The sequence below is a fragment of the Nestor notabilis genome, unplaced genomic scaffold, assembly GCF_000696875.1.
Source record: "Nestor notabilis isolate BGI_N333 unplaced genomic scaffold, ASM69687v1 scaffold7647, whole genome shotgun sequence".
Taxonomy (NCBI): domain Eukaryota; kingdom Metazoa; phylum Chordata; class Aves; order Psittaciformes; family Psittacidae; genus Nestor; species Nestor notabilis.
In genome coordinates, this window is record NW_009937793.1 from 52,133 (window position 1) to 73,013 (window position 20,881).

Sequence of the window (20,881 nt, forward strand, 5' to 3'; positions counted from 1 at the left end):
TCATTTCCTCTGTATTGCAGCCTACTGTTATCTCTCTTTAGTGCATGTTATTATTTGGGTTTTAGTTACTGCAATAATAAATTCTAATTTATCAGTTACACAGCAGTTCATAAATGAAAGACAGATGCTTCAGTCTAAAATTTTACAATGGGTAAACTTACACTGTGTGTTAGTATATTTCTTATTTACTATATTTCCATAATTATTGTTTACTTACATTCATCTAAAGACTGCATATAATTAAAATAGAACTTGGGAGTTCTGTGGTTGTATAGATAATACTTAGCTTGCTATTCATGGACTACTATTCCCGACCACCTAGAGTTACTGGGAATCCTTACTAGAACATGTACAATTTCACTTCAGTTTTCAGTATTTCAAATTAAAACTTTGCAAGTTTTGCAATTTGAGCATATTGAATTGTGTTTAGTTCTCAGTTCTGATCATATCCTGGGCAGGGGAGGTGGGCTTGGTTTTGTCTTTACCTTAAAACAAAGGCAAGCTGGTCATTTAGGTTTTGGACAATGATTAAATGATTAGTTATTTCTGATTTTGATCTCAGCATTATTCAAAAGTAGTACTTATTTTTCAGTTCTTTTTCAACTTGTGTCGATCTATCTCACTTCCTTTCATGTCAGTGGCTCTTACAGCTGTTTCCTTACTTTTTACTGCATCGTGTTTCTTAAATACCTCTATTCAAGTCATATATAACTTGCTGCCCTTTTGTTACCTGTTTTTGCATCCTTTAAAATTGGCTCTTCTACTTCTTTGACTAAGCTTACCATAATTTGTATAATTATTTCTGTAGTTTTTCAAACCTTGGCTCATTTCCTAGAAGACTAATGTTCATGGTTACTCTGGGAAGTCCAAAATGAAATTGTCCAGTTATCACCCTTCTCATTCGCCATTTTACACTCCTGAAATTGTACAAAGATCCTTCCCAACCAACAGTCCAAAATCCTAGTTTTCTTTTCATAGAATGTGCATCGCAATTTTGAATGTAAGCTCATGACAGATGTCTTTTTTTATGTTAATATGAAACACCCATTCATGAGGACTCCAGTGTTAAAATCAGATTAATATTATTTTTATTCATGCTACAGTAAAGTAGTCTGATCTTTTCCTGTGCTTGTGGATGCCACATGCAGACAAAATTTGATCGTTTAACTGGACAGTTCTTGTGTGGTGGAATTGTCAGCAGTAGTTCCAGTTCTAGAAAATTAGGCAGTCATTTAAATAGCTTGAGATTTACTACTGTTTGTAAGAAGATCTAGTGTATTATGGAGGAACAGGCTACGATGAAGCATGATGTTGCCTGTGCTCTCTTAGACTGCATAGTAACAGTTTCTGTGAAGGTAAGGAAGAGAAGATGTTAAGACCATATTGTTGCCTGTAAATACAGCATAAGGTGGCATAGCTGATATGGTAAACACATTACCTATGGGTCTTGTTCCCAAAACTGCTGAATAACGAAATTCATTATCTGTGCCTGAAGGAGATACCACCAAGGCTATTTTTCATTGCTGTCTAATAACCTCCATCTTACTGAGATTAGGTAGATCAGGCTACGCGCTTACAGCAACAGTATCATTTATGACAGATAAATAAAATTGTTACCTATCTGTTGCTGCTAGAGAGGTCACGCTGCATTTTGCCGTGGTTTTACGCATTTGATGATAGGTGTTCCTGTTGCCTTTGTTTCCAGAAGTAGTGGTATCAGTTCTGAACTTCAGAGTTTATCGAATTTGAGGAAAAAAAGTGAGTAATTCACAGCAATTAAAAAAATTAATTTTAGTAGACATTTATGAGGTTGCTATAAAAGAACATTCTAATATCGTAAACAGTTTGTTTAGAAATGGTGATTCATTAGGAGAAGGGGTGAACACAGTATGATCTTGCATAACTACAGAGCAACAACTGCAGAAGGAAACTGTTGAGTTCAACAGAATGCTTTGAAGAGGTAAAGGGTTAAAATGATAGAAAACAGAGTTGTTCTGGGGGAGGGAAAGACGTCTCTCCTCTTCTATACCAGAAATTTAAGACATGGTGCATAATGCAAAGATAAAAATTGTATAATGCAGAGGGAAACAGTTTTCTTCCACTGCTGTCATGTCTAAACAATTCTGGATACAATTTTAATTTGCCAGTGTTGTTGAAGTCTTCATAAAACTTGTTTTGATTTTTGTCTCATGCTTCCTTGAAGACTCAAATGGTAAACATTTGGACATAATGACGCAAACAGTAGGCTATCAATCAATCCCAGTTTTCACAGCATTGTTGTTCATTCAGAAAAGCTGTGTGAACTGACCTCTTTCTACAACAGTGTCATTAGTTCTTTCAGAAATAAAACAAGGATCAAAAAGACTTCCAGGATTTTTCTCTTAAGACTTGCTGTACTGAATGATTTTGTAAAATTAGTGATCAACTGTTTTCAATTAACTCTCAACTTTTTTAATGTGTATTGTATGAGAGACTACATATTAATTGTTTTTGTTCTCCCTCAGTTTTCTGAGCATGGGCTTCCAGTGAATTAGTCAAACAGAAAATTGAATTTAGATTAGATTTGCTGTGTAAGGTCCTAATTTGATGCAAGTGACAAGTAGTGCAATAGAAGGAGGTAAGTGTATGCAGTGTGAATGGTTTTGGATTGACATGAAATATAACTGGAATTGCTCTGACTGAGATCAGAATTAGTTAGGCCTGGGGTTTACCATGGGAGCTGCACAGCAAGGAGAGGAGCAGCACAGCACCATCCTAGTCCTTGCTGCTCCAGTGGTAAGCAAGTTTAGGAAGCTTTGGTCCTCATGTCTGGCTAGTAAGTCTGACTGTCCTCTCTGCAGGCTGGTCTCCGCTTTTCAATGCTGTGGAGGTACAGTGTCGAAATACTTTTCCAGACCACCTACGTTTAGAAATAAAACTAGCCATGGTCAGTTTTGGACAGTTTTAGCCACACTTTCATCCCATATGGATATGGCATTATTGTGAAAGGTTAGAGGTCTTGTAGTGTGTAGGCATAGTAAAAGACTATTAAATGGTCACTAGTGATATGAATGCTACTCTACTGACTTCTGTGCTGTGGCAGTTATCTTGCAGGTCAGAACTGAACTTCAGACTACTGCTTAAGCTATTCCACCCACCTTGTGTCCTTGACTCAATGTCGACTTGACTCTAACTCCAAGTTAGAACAGGTCATTATGTACATCTCCTTTCTATTGTGAGTCATTATTTGTGCCTGTTATTTTTTCCTAACCAGGCCATCTGCTTGGATTATCCTTCTGCGTCTGTCTTTCATCTGTCTGACTTCTTTTTGATTTATTTTTTTTTTTACCCCCTACCTGCCCCAGTTGCCTTTTTTTTTTTTTTTTTTTTTGAGTTGTAATGGAAAGACATTATTTTTTCTGAGTTAAAATTGCAAGGGGTGGAAGTCTAAAGGTTGTCTTGAGATTATAGAATTAATGGTCATGACTACAGAATTCATTAGTAATATGTATAATGAATTAATTTGTCCTGACTACATAGAAAGGTGCAAGTATACTAAGAGTTAATTGTATGGCAGCTGTGCTGTTTATGTGTTTGTTTTTGTTAGCCATCTTCATTTCCAAACAAGCTCTTTGCATAACCAGAGAGGCTGTTCTGGCTTTGCTTAGTCCCAGAAGAAAAGAAAAGGAAAAAACCTGTGGTGGGGATCTGGGTCCTGGTTGTGATCTTTCTGCATAGAATTCTCAAGAAACAGCAAGCATATCTTGGTTTTAAGGATTTCTCCAATTTTACCTCAATTGACTATACAAGGATTATCTGTTTGGTAACTAGTAACCCCTCTGCCCCTTTCCTAGTGGCAAATGGGATGAAATTTAACAAGTCCAAATGCCATACCCTGTATTTAGGATGGAGTAATGCTGGGTGCAGGTATAAAACGGGAGCAGAGTGTCTGGCAAGCAGCCCTGCAGAAAGGGATTTGGGATTGCTGGTCCACAGCAGGCTCAGTATGGGGCAGCAGTGTGCCCTGGCAGCCAAGAGAGCAAACCACATCCTGGTGGGCATGAAACACAGTATAAGCAGCCAGTCAAAAGAGGGGATTATCCCACTGCATTCAGTGTTGGTACAGCCTCACCTGGAGGTGAGGTGTGCAGTTGTGTCCCCCCCAGTAAAGGAGGTGAAGGTCCTTGAATGTGTCCAGAGGAGCACAACAAAGCTGGTGACAGGCCTGGAAGGATCTGGAAGGAATGTTTTATGAGGGAGCAATTATGGACTTCGGGCTTGTCTAGTTTGGAGAAAAGGAGGCTAAGGGGCAACCTCATTCCTCTCTACAGCTTCCTGAGGAGGTGGAGAGGGAGGCGCTGAGCTCTTCTCCCTGATACCCAGTGATAGGATGTGTGGGAATGGCTCAAAGCTGCAACAAGGAAGCATTTCTTCACTGAGTGGGTGGTCAAATGCTGGAACAGGCTTCCTAGAGAGGCAGTTGATACCCCAAGCTTGCCAGCGTTTAAGAGGCATTTGGACAATGCCCTTAATAACATGCTTTAACTTTTGGTCAGCCGTGAATTGGTCAGGCAGTTAGACTCATGGATTGTTGTAGGTCCCTTCCAGCTGAAACATACTGTTCCAGTCTAGTCTGCCTTCTTCCGTCCAGCAACTTCCCTAATATCACAAGAGTGATGTGCTTTTTCTTTGTGACTTAGAAGTGGTGTCTGGTCATGCACATGCATCCACATTCGAAAGGGTAGACTGTAGGAAGAGGTACAGCAAATAGGGAAATAATCCTGTTTCCCGGACTAGTCTGGAAATTTGTTCAGCTTCAGCTAAATTCATTCTGTCGGCCACCCAATAAGTTTTATTAGTATCAGACTCCAGACTATTCTCTTTAAATTTGTCAGAAGGCCAATGATTTTATTCAGGCATAACAAAGTTGGGGTTTTTTTTAATGTCTATTATATAACAGTAGTAGTATGAAGTGGAGAAAGTCCTCCACAGAGCAAAATTTATTTATTTCCCCCCCACACCCCCTCAAAAAAAAAAAGTAGCTTATTCTGTTTGGAAGTCACAAGCCTGCATTTTTTAAATTCTCTGCAGAAGAAAAGTGATATTTTTCATCCTGGAGCAGTCTGCTTCATGGACTGCAGTAGAGCTGCACTCCCTGGGATTATCAGCATACTACCCCCAAGTCCCGGATAGAACGCTATGGATCTGAAAATCTAGGCAGACATTTTCTTCATGTCTTTCTCTGATTGTAGAAAATTACTAGAAATTGGGCAAGTCTTCTGTCAGTAATCTGCCATGCATATCTTGACAAAATGTTTTGCTTGTGGTGAATTTTCAGTTTTAAAAGGTATATTTTTTGTGTTTTAGGGGGAGACCTCAGGTTCTTTATGCACTGTACGGATATTACAGTGTGTTCGCACAGAATTTATCACTTAGACAAAAGATGAGTGAAGAGACAAAAAGGAAGGAGAAATTAGAGGCACAGAGGGGTGATGTGGCATGCACCTGGTCACACTGAGGTCAGTAACAGAGTTAAGAATTGGATTTTTTTGAATCCTGATCTAAATCAGTGTGTCTCAACCCAAGGAGATCAGAGAGGTCACACAGTATGACTGAGCCATCAAAACCACAAAGTATATAGACTTACAGGATAATTTTTATGCTTAGTTTCACAGAAAATATGAGAATGCTCTGAAATCTGTTTGGTTGGTTGGTTTTGGGTTTGATTTTTTTTTTTTTTTTTTTAGTAGGGTTCATCATATTGTATAATTGCTGGTGCCTTTGGTGCCATAACTGGTGCAAGTGTAACTGAAAATTTTAATGGCTCTACCAAAGCTTTCAGGAGGTAGCAGTAAACCTCTGTGATGACTTGCAATGTGAAGTTCTCAACCAGGACACTGCAGTGCACCGCCAGATTTAGACATTGTGGTGTCAGTGGTTTTATTTATTCCAGTAATCAAAAGGAGAGCTAGAACATGTGTTATTTGTGCTGTGTGACTGTTAGCAGTTCTATGGCATAATTTTGGTCTAGGCCAATTAATAGCCTTCCCGAAAATTTGAGCTGTGTTCATGGATCTGAGGTCTACTGTCAGTAAGCAGTATGGAGGGGGAGATAATTTAGCTGAATAGGCACTTGCCCTGAGGTCCAGAGAGTGGCTTCTGGTCCATCTTATGAGCTACATCTGTACCTTTAAATTAGATATATGTACTGTATCATAAGGGGTAGATTGAGCAAAATCATTTCCACATTCCTTGCTTCTTTCTTGCAGTATTGTTCTATTCTGCCTTGATGCATGTAGGTGCAAAATGATTTCCCCAGGAGATAAATATCTTGTAAGACTAAAAAGAAGATAACGTGCAAAACTAAAGGACCTACAAATGGAATTGGGAGAAAAGTAGCAGCCATGTCAATAATGAAAAACAGAGTAATCTACTAATAAACACTTTTGACTGTGTCTGTCTTCTCTAAGATTCAGCAGCACTTGCTAATAGTAGCTGTCCCCTCTTTTAATACCTCATTTTAATAAGAGATTTTGCTAACTTCACATTCAATGGACAAATTGTACTATCCTATTTGGCACCTGTAGCAATTTGAAGAATATTTGTAAGAAAGTGGAGGTAAAACTTCTCCTTATGTCAAAGCCAGAGTCTTATCCGGTGGCTTGGTATGTGCACAGAGGTGCTGTAGTCTTTGAAGATTTGAATGGCTGTTGTGTCCTTGACGTTTTTCCTAATGGTATTATCACCAGACTTAAAATGGCAAAATTCAGTGGGTCTCTACACTTTGGGAAGTTTCGCTAGGTCCAGTATCTTAGTGCAAACTGTTAGTCACTGGCAATTTAAGCAAAGATGCCAGATATATGGACCAGATACACAAATAGATACCATTCTGCCACTTGTGATGTTGGGGATCCAGTTTCCCCAGATTGAAGGAGGGGTGTTTGCAAAGCCAGCTCTCTTTAAAACTGCAAACTAATGCAGCAAAATTAGCTGTAACTCATTTCAGAGCTGTGTACCTGCAGTGCATTGTTCACATAGCTAATGATTCCTATAATGTTGCCAACTAATTAGTGATACTAACTTAGCAAATTCTGTTTGTAAATGATGTATATGTGTGTTTTATGGATCTACTTTTCTGCTGTGAGGTGGAAAAATACTTTCTGAACTCTAAAAGTCAGTCGAGCTGTCTTTAAAGATTATATGATTATCTGTCAGTTTTGAAGGTAACTCTTGATATTTTAAAAAATTAAAATGAACTTTTGATAAAAATTGACTTCCAAACTTAATGCTGAACAGGTAGCTGTTTGGGGGCGATTTTTTAATTTTATTTTATTTTTAAGTTACTGTTCAGTGTAAAGAGCCCTTCAGGTATTCCATTAGTCCTTTATCTACTTCTATCCTGAAGAAAGTTTTTTTTCAAGACTAAATTCTTTAATTGTACTTTGGTGGATATCTCTAAATACTTCAATCTGCTAGCTGTTCAAATGAACATACAGTATATGTACAGAAAAAGATATTTCATGTGTGCGAACTCTATTGCCTGCTCATTAAAGAATCTTATTTTCAATGAGTAAGGGCCCGGAAGAAGCTAATGTAAGTATTTTAGGAAGGTTTTCTATTTCTCTGATAAACAGCACTCCCCTTCTGTTTGTGATCACAGGATGAAAGCTCTCTAAGCTTGTATATGTACATTTTTACTGCTACATCATGTAGTGTGCTCTTAAGATCGAGATCTCATTCCCCAGGAAGCATTTCTGTCTAAGATTAATTGCCCTTTTAAAATCAGTGTTTGATGTATTCCTTTGGCTATATCCTGACTCACTTCAACCCTCTTTGACCTGACCCCACTGACTATTACCGCCATGGCTGAAGCAGAAATCCTTCAGTTTGATGTATGCAGTACAGACTTGAGCCTGTGGTTTTTCACATCGATGGATTCAATTAGCTGAGTTTTTACTGATCAAGTTAGCAGAGGTTGAAGAATTTGTCAGACATGGAACAAAACTGTCCATACTTTGGGGTTAATTGAATAGCTCATCTCCATTTTCATGTCTAGTTTGCTTGTGAAGGTGTTTACTTTGTTAAGTATCATCATAATATTACTGGAAGGAGCATTTTTTTTTAAAAAAAAAAAGGCAAAGCCAGTTTATTTTTCTCCAGTTAAATGGGAGAAGGTACAAAACATGCATTAGCAACCATTAAGCCTTTGATGTATACATGTCGCTTGTCACTTTTGGGACAAATGTTTTAAAATTGTAATTATGTCCAAATGTCTACTTTTGAATTTGATTTCTTAAACTGGGCAGGTTAACGATTAGCATTATGGCTTGAAGAAAATAAGTAAATGTTGCTGGTCTTTCCTGTACTGACAACGATTTTGCAGCAACAGTAATCCTTCTTTGCTTTGCCTAGCTAGGAATAGTTCATCATTTGATTAGCTGAAAAGTTCATTATAATAAGATGGACGGCCATTAGAATTGAAGAATATTTGCAGGCATGATGTGAATTATAGTAACTTGAAAATGAAGTAAAATAGAGGTTGAAAGTTCAAGAATGCCATTAAAAACCTTTAAAAAGTGTATGAATGTGCATATGCATGGGGAATATTTAATATGATTGTGTAGAGAATTTGCTGTTTGCTTGGCATAATAGTATTTTGAAAACAATGACATAAAAGTTCTCACAAACTACGAGCAACGAGGTCTTCTACAGCAAATTGATTTGCTTTATACCAGTCTTTATAGAGAGAAACTTTTATCTTTTTTTTTTCTTTTTTCTTTATTTTAAGGAACCATAATCATTAAATTTAGTTCCCTGGCTGTATACAGAGATAGCTTAATTTCTGACGGTCAGTTGTAGACAGTTTAAAGGGAAGGGAAACCTCAAATCTAATTAAGGGCATGGTGCATGAAAGGGTTAACTTACTGTAAGCCAAGATGCCTGCTGTTTAGAAAAGCTACACAGCTCCCAAAAGTGATTTAGCTTTCCCTCAACAATGGAGACAACAACAGTGGAAAACATGTCATGGATGAGTTGGGCTGATTTGTCATGCATTTAAATGCTTATCTTTTAATGCACACCTTGTCTGTTCCTTGTATATATAAATGTGTTGTGTGCTTGCTCGTTACATGTAACCAGCAGCATGATTTGCATTGAACTTTGCCACTTTTTTCACAAGTGCATAGCCAAATGTAAACTTATTGCTGAAAATTGTATTTTAAGTTTCACTTGGTAACCTCAGTCTTCTATAAGCTAGCACAGATTTGTTGCTTGTTTAGGGCTGAGGTACTGGTGCTAAGGAAGAATGGGTATAAGAACATTTCCAGGGAATTTCATCTTACAGGTTTGTTTGGGGTTTTTTTTTCTGTCTGAGTCTAGATGTTTGACAGGAAGCATCTTAGTCTTGGTCATTGTAAGGTCTTCTAAAACCTTTGAGCTACTAAAATGTTAGATATTTAAGAAAGTATTTTAGGTTCTCTGTCATAAATTTGTTTAGGACTTACTACAACAACCCCATTAAAAAGCTTCTATTCAATATTAAAAAATAATAAAAAACCCCTAACAACGTTTAGTTAAGTAAAACTTTTCTTTCCTTCTTCTATCTGCTTTTCCATTGGGGTGCATGAGCTCTTTTACAGAAGGAAAAATCCCCTTGGTCATCTCAGATAGTACTAGTGTCAGTAGTTTGCTGCTTTGGACCACATGGAGAATTGTTAAAAATAATCTGCTCTGGCGTCATGGATTTACTGGTGTTTGCAGCCACCTCTGCTTCCCTAAAAACTTTTTCAGTGGAACACAAAAAAGTTTGTTACATACTTCCTGAGTGCTATGGGGTTAGAAGTTCTCTTAAGATGCTCCGAAGTGTAATAAACTTTCTTGTGGTGATTAGTTTAAACTGCGTTTTTTGTTACGTTTCAGAAATGTGGCTAAGTGCAGACTTGAGGTGGAGGATGACAGGAAATAATGAGAGAGGAAAAATTGCATGGAGGAGAAAAAGATGCATAGGGGTGATGCCAAGTATTTGATTTGCTCCCAGTGTTTAATGATACTTAATGTAGATTGTAGTGTTGCATATTAATCTACTTTCATTTTGAGGACAGAGAAAACTAGCACTGTGCTGGAACATAATCCAGGGGATCTAATCACATGAAGAACTGTCATAAAGAAACTTTTTCCCTCTCCTTTATTTCACAAATGTTTAAACTCAACTAAGAGATGTTTATGCCACAAGATGATGTAGAGATCAGCCAACTGCCTGTGTTAAAACCGTGTAAAGAAATACAGCAGTAATTAAAGCTAAATCAGTGAATGTGGACTTCATTACAGTGTCACAATGGAGAAATATTTGTGATAGCTTGCCTGGCATTTGTGGTCAAGTAGTCTGCAAGAAGAGAGTTCACCAAGGTTGATACAGGTCTAGTTCTGTCATAGCATTTTGGACTAAGAAACGGTAGTCCTTATGAGGGGGTCTCGTAAGATGACATCAAGGTGTTATAAGGGTGAAATCGAGACACATAATAGGAATGACAAAACACTCTAGAATGGAGAGAGACTGATGTTTTGAACTGTTTATTTTTGAGAAGAATTTTTAAAAATCAAAATAACAAGTTAGAAAAGATAGGTTAAGCGCTCTTGTTCTGTTATCTGTAACAAGTTGTTCAGTTAATAAAAAATAACATCTCTTTTAAAAGAGATCTTTTAGCAAAATACAAAGTTGTGGATTTTATTTACCTTTACTTGTCTTTGAGGCCAGAAACTTGTCACAGTTAAGAGTTCCTAGGGATAACTGTGTAGATACCGAGCATACCCAGAGCTGAGAACATGTATTTAGAAAAATTGTGACCTTCAGTTTCAGCAATTGAACTCATGTTATTACCAATGGTTAAAACGAGAGAGATTCTCTTGTTGCTACCAGTTGACCAGATCTACCTGACTGTATATTTATATTCATATTGGGCATTTGGATTATATCCAGGAATTGAAGTTCCTATTCTCCAAACCACATATTGTGTTTGGAACAATGTTTGTTCCAGATACAGAATTGTTTAGAGGAAAAAGACTTGTTCTGAATGATACACTGTCCAAGTATTTCTGTGTGCGAGTTCTTCACCTGAAATCAGCATCAGTTTTCCTTAGGGCTGTCAGGGTATGTAGGCAGGAAGGAAAGTCAGTCCTGTGCTTTCGTGTCACATAATCAGTCTCTAAATTTCTGAGGTCAGATGAACCTTTTGTTGTGGCTAGGCTCTCTCAGAGGCAGCTTTGCAGAACTTTTTGTATGTTCTTACTCTAGGTAAAAGGATACTGAATAGTGTATCTTGCAGATTGTGATCCAGTGTATCATCTGTGTTTCTGTTTAAACTCATAATTGTTCCAAATTAGGGGAGAGGAAAGGAGTAAGGATTTTGGTTGTTTATGTGCTATTAAAGTGAGGCAAAAAGTATCCCAAGATTGCTATGGAAAATGAGTCACTTCTAGCAATGGAGCCTACTACTGTCATGAGCAGGATTCTTTTTGTAGTAGGGAGGAATTCACAGAAAAGTGTGGAAAGCCTGGGATATGATGGCTGAAACAGGCTAGTGCGAAGCTTCTGGAAACTCATACTAAGATTTTATTCTTATTCTAAAAAACGTAACTAAAAAAACCCTGCTCAGTAGAAGTGTAGTAGCCTTTGACCTTTGAGTTATCGTTTCTTAACTACAAAATATTTTGTATCAGTAAAGACAACTTAAGTATTCACTGTCTGAAGTATTTGTACTGAGCCCTTTTGAAGAGCAAGTGGTCATTTGACCAAGAGATTTGACCAAGCTCAACTTTTATCTACTTCCCATAAAATTGCATACGTATTGAGTACCTGTTAGGACTCAGCTGAGCAGGTAAGATTTCTTTAAAATACAAGTTCAGTTTTCTATCTGAGACTTTTATACTTTGGCTCAGTGTCTAACTGGAGACCAGTAACAAGTGGTGTCCCTCAAGGGCCAGTGTTGGGACCAATCCCGTTCGACATCTTTGTCAGTGACATGAACAGTGGGATTGAGGCGCCCTCAGCAAGTTTGCTGACGACACCAAGCTGTGTGGCTCGGTTGATACGCTGGAGGGAAGGGATGCCATCCAGAGGGACCTGGACACGCTTGAGAGGTGGGCCCATGCCAACCTTATGAAGTTCAACAAAGCAAAGTGCAAAGTTCTACACCTGGGTCAGGGCAATCCCAGGCACAGCTACCTGTGAAGTTTATGGATATTTCATGTACCACAAAAAATGTGATTTTTTTCTTTTGTGGTACATGAAATGAAAATAATTGTGAAGCTCGTTTTGTGGTAAATGGTGTCCAGTGCTAGTTTCAGCGCTAGCATTTGAAAGATCTTTATATCCCTGTATCAAATTGAACCATTACTGACAAACAAGGGTTTGGGGTTTTTTAGAGACGTTACCTACATGAAAGTGCAAGAAGCAAAGTATGTTCATAAAGTATTTGTTTATTTATATTCTACTACTGGTGCAGAATCTGCTGGAGGACATCTTCTTTAGACTATGAGACTTGTCTGGGGCTGCCTCTTCTCTGTATGTCCTAGAATATGCAACCTGAGGTGCCTAGAGAGGGGAAGCCGCTGTCCAGTTCTTTCTTACCACCTGTGGTTACAGGTTAGAATATAGTCTTTGAATTTGCTTGCTAACATTGTGCAGTCTTTTGTAAATAATTGTCCATAGTTTTATGTGTGTTCCTCTGTGCTATACCAGAAGTCTAGCCTTCAAGAAGGAAATTTTCACCTTTGCTTGCCAGGGATTTATCCCCACCCAGCTTTTGCTTTAGGCTTTAAAAATTGAGTCAGCAATATCTGTCAGTAACGAACTTGGTTGCATCTACACATGAAGTACATTACTGAAGCTATGCATCTGTAAGTAATTTTCTAGGATATCCTAAGGAGATAGATTAATAGCTTTCCTGTGAAGACATTGCTATGTCTCTTCAGATTCAGAGATGTCTGAGATATTGGCTGCTGAGCACACACAGTCAAGGAGTGCTCTGCCTGCTTCAAGGTATATGCACCTAAAGGTTCGCCTACCTGATAATCTGAGTTGCTGGAGAGGTGTAAAGGAAAGCAGCTGTACCACAGCCTCAAAAGGTTGTCAGGAATACCTTTAGTGTCATCTAGTCCTCAACATATGATATATTCTGAAGATAAGCAAGCAAATGTTTACATTTATTCCTTATGATTTTTATTATCCTTGTCCAATACAGTTTTGTGGCCCTCTATCATGCAAGAAGTGCATTGTTTGTTCCTGGGTTGGAAATAAAGGCTTTTATTTCCCTTTTTAGGGTTTTAAAGCCAACTTTGTAAGTTGTGCTTTTGGTGTGGTTTCTCTCTTATCCATTTTGATGCCTACAGGCAGGTTCTAGGACTTGCTATGCAGAGGACGTGCATAGGAAAGACTCTGATTGAAGTACTCTGGGGCCATTTTTTCTAAATCCTGAATATCTTGTATTGTCTATCAGCAAAAGAATTTAAGCCAGCTAAATGTCCCTAACAGGTGATTGCTGGAGGCCATAAATCAGAAGGGAGGTATTTCATTCCACTAAAGAATTTTAAGTGGTACATCACAGATTTAGTCTGGATAGAGAAGCTCATCTTGTGTGGGTGAAAGGGAGTATGTAGCTGCAGCATTGGTGAGCATTGTGGTGCTAATCAAAGTGAAAAATGACTGAATATGTACCCTTACCAGAAGTAGTGCCTTTTCACTATTCTGCTCTTAGGTACTTGAATCTTTCTTTAAAACAATCTTTTCTTTTCCCTCCATCTTTAATTCTTCCTCTCTAAATTAAAAGATAATTCAGTAGAAAAGTGTATTTAGATTGCATCAGCATATGTCTAACAATCTGAATTGATAGTGAGTAAGGTAATTACATTATTTTGTTTCCTAATATTGAGTGGTTTACTTTGCAATCCATAACTTATATAGCTAAAGGAAACAGGAAAACTTACCATGTGATAGCATGACATTGCATATTTTACTACCTTCTCTGAAGACTACAGGTTTTCTCTTCTCTGTTCTTTCTGTGTCTCATTGATTCTTGAACATAAAGGATTTTTAGAGGAAGTTTGAGATTGGCACAGCAAATATTGTAGTAATTAGGGCATTCTCCTTAAAGGAGGGACTGAAAAAGAGGGCCCCAAGATGCCTCAGGTTGAGGAGGGTTTGAGCCAGTGCCTCAAGGACTCTGTTGAGATGCAACAGCCACAATCTCTTGCTTCCTTCCAGCAGATGCCTATCTGCAAACGAAGGTCCTTTGCCAGTACTTTCTTTGTGGTAGTTTCCTAATCAGGAACACTGTGGTGTGTTCCTGAACTTATAGATGATAGGGAAGCAGAGCTCTTCTTAAACCTTTCACTTCAGAGTTGCCTGCTTCTCTGTCCATTTTCTGTATAGAGTTGGAAAACTCTTCTGACTTTACATAGTATGATTTATTAGCCAGGGTCAGGGTCCTGCTTTAAGTGTTGAAGCCTCTGAGTTAAGGTCTAAATTAAGTCATCTGAAATGCCTCAGAAATGTCTTAGTACACAACATGTAAGCATAGTTATTTGCCTTCTGAAAATGGAGTATTAATCATAGAATGGGTTGGGTTGAAAGGGACCTTAAAGACCATCGAGTTCCAACACCCTCCTATGCACAGGGACACCTTCTGCTAGACCAGGTTGCTCAAAGTCCCATCCAACCTGGCCTTGTACACTGCCGGGGTGGGGCAGCCACAGCTTCTTGGGGCAACCTGTTCTAGTGTCTCACCACCCTCACAGTAAAGATTTTCTGCCTAATACCTAATCTTAATCTACTGTCTTTCAGTTTAAAGCCATTACCCCATGTCGTGTCACTACATGCTCTTGTAAAAAGCCCCTCTCCACCTTATTTGCAGGCCTCTGTTAGGTACTGGAAGACTGCTCTAAGGTCTCCCTGGAGCCTTCTTTTCTCCAGGCTGAACAAGCTCAACCCTCTCAGCCTGTCTTTATAGGAGAGGTGCTGCAGCCCTCTGATCATCTTTGTGGCCCTCCTCTGGACTTGCTCCAACAGGTTCACATCCCTGTTGTGTTGGGGGCCCCAGAGCTGAACGCAGTGCTCCAGGTGGGGTCTCATGGGAGTGGAGTACAGGGGGAGAATCACCTCCCTTGATCTGCTGACCACATTCTTTTTGATGCAGCCCAGGACACAGTTGGCTTTCTGGGCTGCAGATTCACATTGCTGGGTCATGTTGAGCTTCTCATCAACCAACACCCCCAAGTCCTTCTCCTCAGGGCTGCTGTCAGTCCATTCTCCATTAAGTTTTACCAAAATCCTTTATAATCTTTGCTTTTCACTTGCCACTAGAGACTTTTGGGGACTATAGTGGCTTCTGTGTTACTGGATGGATTTCCACAAGGAAATCAAAGAAAAATAATACAATCCTACAACAGCCACTCTGATAGGAGATGACTTAATTGGTTTTGAGACATAAACGCCAAAACAGTATTTATCACTTGTACATCATATCAGTAACATAAAAATAGTCTGATGAAAGTAGTTATGATGTACACACATCATAAAAACTTCCTACAAAACAGGTATTGCTCTGCTCTTATATTTCTGATATTTCCACTTCATCTTTTCCCTGAGATTAATTTGCAAGAAAGCAAAAGAAACCATCTTTAGGTCATATGATAACTAACATATAACTCAGTTCTATCATGATTTTAAAAGGAAAAAAAAATAGTTACTGAGGTGACTGAAAAATTTGAACTTCTTGGTTTTGAGGAAATCCTGGTGGTGGTGTTTTTTGTACTACATCACTGAATATTGTAAACCGGGTATTGACAATAATTACATAGTCAGGTCTGGACCCCTTGTACTATAGACGAACAGTTATTTGGCCTAATTTTCATATGTCCAGTGGCATAGAATGACATGAAACTTCTTTGTGATTAAGTAATTTAAATATTAAGCCTCTCATTCAAATATATGTTGTGTTCAGCCACTTGCACGCTCTTACAGAGGTATTTTATCAGTCTAAAAAGACATTTTGTTTTCACAGACTATGGGGTAGGGAAGAACACGACAGCACTTAGTGTGTCAAGATGCATACAAAATAAGATACAGCTCTTAAGACTATGAACTTAGTAATGGAAGGAAAAATATTGTATTAATCTATTATATCTATAAACCAGGTGGATGAAGCTTTCATGATAGCTAGCAAATCATACAAAACCTAGATCACGGTGGCAATCACGGATAAGAATTTAACAGCTGTTGGGAAAACAAGAATATTTTCCAGTAATTTTTTTTTGTGTACTTGCTGTTGACAGGTTTTTGTTACATAAAGCAGAGGGACCATCTATAGGAAAGAGACTCTCTGTCTGATTCAAAATGGGGAAGTTACTGAAAACATGGAACTTGAGGAAAGTCTTCGTAAATGTGACTTAAGTGAGAGTTTATGGTTCCTAGTAACAAAAGGGGGGAAGAATGCTAAGGTAAAAACAATGGATTTTGTGAAAGAAGGCTACAGTAAATGTGGAATTGGTAGATAAGATCTCTTTAGTCAAGCCTCAAGGGGAAAAGGAATTAAGGAGAAGTCATTCTTTGTTAGAGATAATTCTTAAGTAAAAACAATGCTAATGCAGAGATTTAGACTTGAATTAAACTGTAAATTCTTCATTGACCTCTGAGACTTTCTCAGTCTGCTGAAGAACAGAATAAAAGATTTGTATAAGAAAGGGACAAAGCTGGGTAGGCAGCAGGGAATGGGGACACCCAGATTAACTTCATTTCATTTTTAAGAAGAGGCATCAAGTTAGTGCAGACAAGTGCACACATCCAAGAATGTTCTGTCACACAGTAAAAGAAAAGCCAGAGAAAGTATTTATCCTTCATAAGCCTTTCCTCCAATGACAAGAAAATGATACTGAGATGGTAAAGTTTTTCATCTGTTTTGTGCAAGTTTTTGCCCAGAAGAGTCAGCTATGGATAGGTGGCTAGCACAGTACTAATGCTGAAACAGCATTCTGCCATCTGTCTGTGTATGCAATTAGTTGTTTCTGAAAATTAAATAATACTGTGAAATGTGAAAAAGTCACCAACTCTGTGGCCAGTTTATGGAAAACCATAGGTAGTTTTTGAGTGTTAAATACATATATTTGGAAGTTACTTTAAGAATAAAAATGCTTAGAAGTTCCCTAACTTCTCAATGTAAAAACTTGGTTTCAGAGACCTTTTCTTTGAGTTTATATTCTTGGCGATCTGACTGGTAATGTTTCAGCCCGATAAATACTTGCTTTGGTTGGAAATGCCAGAAGTTTGTTTTTAAATGATGTGCTGCATACTTCTGACCTGTCTGCAATAAAACCAGAAACCAGCAATTTTTTATGCTTAGTTTTGTGTAATAATGCATGTACTATGCCATTTAGAGAATCAAGCTTTATATATTTAATCAAGTGTTAATATCGATATATGTATTTTATGTATTTATGTACAGAATATGATACCATATGTAGGTAACAAGTAATATATAATGTTTTATTTTAGGCAAACGTAACTGTCTGCTTCTGCAGAAAGAATTATTAGCATAAAGTCAGGACCATATTCAAGGATGATTTTTCCTAGCCTAATTCCGCCTGTGCGGGCATAGATAGCCATAATATAATACAAACTTCGTCAGGCAGCTGTCAAATCATTTTGGTTACCAAACAAATAAAATTTTATTCATCTTATAGAACAGGAATTATGCTACAGCTGGGGGTAGCTGAATGAAAGAGCCACTTCACTTCTAGATTCTGCTCTCTTCCGTGCAACTCTTGGGGAGCAAGGAGGTTTTTCTGGAATATAAACAGTTGAAGGGGGCATAAAATGCCAGTTGGAGAAGGCAGTGATATTTTTGAGCGCTGAATGTGGATTTCACTGTGGTAGGTCCATGTGACAATGACAGAGTATAGTATAAAATCAGTAAAAGGTCATTGCCTACTGTTTCCCTCCCCCCTAAAACCATTATTTGGAGCATATTTCAGATGCTTTTCTCATCTCAAGGCTCTGAAATAAATTTTCATTTTCTGGGGTTTTTTTTTAGTTCATCTTATGACAGTTATGTCAGTTGCTTTAGCTGGTTCCCATCATTTGAGTCAAAGGATCAAAGTACTTGCATCCTCCGGGACAAGTATAAATAAATAAAATTTAAATATTCTTAGAAAATATTCTTGTCATACTGGGAATCATTTGCTAACATAGCCTTTCCAAGAGATGAAACAAAGTGAGAAAAGGCTGGTGCCAGTTCAGCCTTCTGAGTAACTCTGAAATATTGCTAGTGACTTAAGTAGATTATTCTTAGGAAAGCAAAATTACTTCAGGAATATTACATGTATTGTATGTGTGACATATAGCACGTAGTCCAGCACTTTCGGGAAATCACAGTCTTAAGAGTACAACTTGTTTAGCTTCCTCAAATGTACTTATAATGTTAAGCATGATCTGTGTAAATTTCATATGGTGGTTAGCTGGGCAAGATGTATATGCCTTAACTGCATTGACACCAAGCTGTGATCAAACCCTTGCAACTAATAAAGAAGGGTGTCACTGTCATTAAGTGTCATTTTAACCCAGATTTTGTCTTTGAATTAATTTTAACTCAAAGTTTCTGTTTTAGATGGTAGAAATCTCAGCTCTCTCCATACCAGTATTTCCTGCTTTTTGTTCTGTTGAATGTTAAACTGTGTAACACCAATTAAATCTACTCTGAATTAAGTGTAAGTAAATGTTTAATCTTTCTGTGAACTTTTAATGGTATACTAGTGGTTTCTCTTTTTCTTTGAATTAGATGGAGAGCAGAAGACTCAAGTGATGATTCATGGAATTGAGCCAATGCTGGAGACACCCATACAATGGCTAAGTGAACATATGAGCTATCCAGATAATTTTCTCCACATTAGTATCATTCCCCGACCTACTGATTGAAACTCAGCTATACTGGTATGAGGATCATTCTCAAGCTGGAATTACAAGGGCATGTCAACTTCTTGCTGCTGTCAGTCTTGACAGAGGCAGCCTGACCAGAAAAAAAAGAAAAACAAAAAAACCTGAACCAAAACAAGAAGTCCCCACTGCTGCAAGCCAAACAGGAAGAGAGATCCTGTTGTCAGATAAGGGCAATTGGGCTGATCTTACTTTGCATCACCGCTGCTTTTCTTCACCGCTGTAATTAAATCAGTTGCGATATGAAAGAATTTACAGGACCTCTGCAAGTCTGCTCTTTTCTTGTAAAATATAATGAAGCCGAAACTGTCAGCCGTAGAGCAAATGGAAATATGCCACTTGATTGTATTTCTGATTAACAAATAAACAGGGCTGTTTCCTAAAGCGGTAGTGTTTCAACTTTGAGAGTGGAAACATTGGTTTAATTTTCTAGAAAGTTAGACACGGAGAGATTCAGTTACCAATAGCTTTTTGTAAAAGATCAAATTACTGTAAACCCATCTTTCCTTAATGAGAAGTTCATGTTTACAGTATGTGTATTGGTATGCAAATGATCTTTTAACTTTGATAACAAGCAGTGAGAAATTTTAAAGTAAACCCGTGAGCATGTTTTGTCATTTATAAACATGCACAACTTAATAATTTACAAATACTTTTGATTTGTATGCTGTCACTGAATGCTCCAGTATGTTTATTATTCAAACCAGTTTTCATAGACTAGCAATGATGTAGGATAATTTGTCTCAGGATTTGTCATGACATTTCTTTGTCCTCATCTAATTTTTTTTTTTTCTGTAAAAGAATTTTCTTAATTTAGTTTAAAAAGTTTAAAAAAAAAAGTAAACGGATGTCGCAAAAGATTGTATCCTGCTGTTTAATTCCCATAGAGTAGAAAACAATTAAATCATAGAATGATGAGCAGATGTATTGCTTTTTAATAATCTTGAATTTTTGAAAGCTGAGGCTTTTCCAAACTAGTACTTCCTTACATCTGAGCTTAGTTTTCTTTTGTGGTCCCCAAGCAATCAGGCTGAAATTTGGAGGCTTCTAATCTCATTGCACAGATTTTTTCCTTAGTTTAGCAGATGTATTTTTAGGTTATTGAATTGCTTTGGTTTCTTAATGTTTGTTACCATTGCAGCTGCTACTGCAACCTACCATTTTTTTTGTGTTAAGCTGAACTCATCAGACTGTGTGCTACATCACTGTGTCTCCTGTTTGTGGCTGTTGGTGGCACAAGACTCTGTTTATAGTAGACATATTATCAAATATAAAGAAAGCATGATATTTTTCTTTCAAAAATAGTAATTGTTGAAGTTCATGCTCAAAGTCTTGGCCTGCAAATGTCCAGGTAATTCCCATTGTTGTTCCCATTAGTTTCTATGCTCCCTTTATGGCAAGATATTTACCTAAAATTGAAAATCAAATGAAATTTCTTTAAGAAGCAAGATGGGAAGGATCTCCTTGGGTGAGGATAGAACTGAAGCTTAAAAAAGTCTTAAGGGCAGAGAAAGTTAGTAGACAAATCAGATAATGTTTTAAATGTAAATGAGGAAATAGCATTAAGGAAACGGAAGGGAAAAGGTAATGGTGAAATAAACCGATGCTGTATTCTGCAGGTCATGAACAATTTTTAAAACAAACCAAACCATGCTGATCTGTGTTTATGCAGAATTGAAATACAATATTCTTATAGTGGGATGATTTGGTTGAGTCATTCTAATTTCCAGTGCTGTTTGGAATTTTTGTTACAGTGTTGGATTGGCGTTTATAAACTTTCCTAGGCAGAGACATCTAAATATTCTGGAGAATTTCAAGGTCCTGCCAATGGATAAAGCAAATATTTTGTAGTCTTCATATTAAAAAAGTCGGGATAATTTTTCCATAAATCAGGATAAGAGACAGTACATTTAAAAACCTGTA

At 37.6% G+C, this 20,881-nt stretch overlaps 1 protein-coding gene across 2 annotated transcripts in view; it reads left to right on the plus strand.

The window, feature by feature from the left end:
* Positions 1-19,816, plus strand: part of ATG5 (autophagy related 5) — a 71,619-nt gene extending 51,803 nt beyond the window's left edge. For both annotated transcript variants that reach the window (XM_010019010.1, XM_010019009.1), the window contains one exon: positions 18,804-19,816. In XM_010019010.1, coding sequence (XP_010017312.1) covers positions 18,804-18,940 — 137 coding nt within the window. In that variant the 3' untranslated portion in view covers positions 18,941-19,816. The remainder of the gene's footprint in view (positions 1-18,803) is intronic.
* Positions 19,817-20,881: the final 1,065 nt, after the last annotated feature.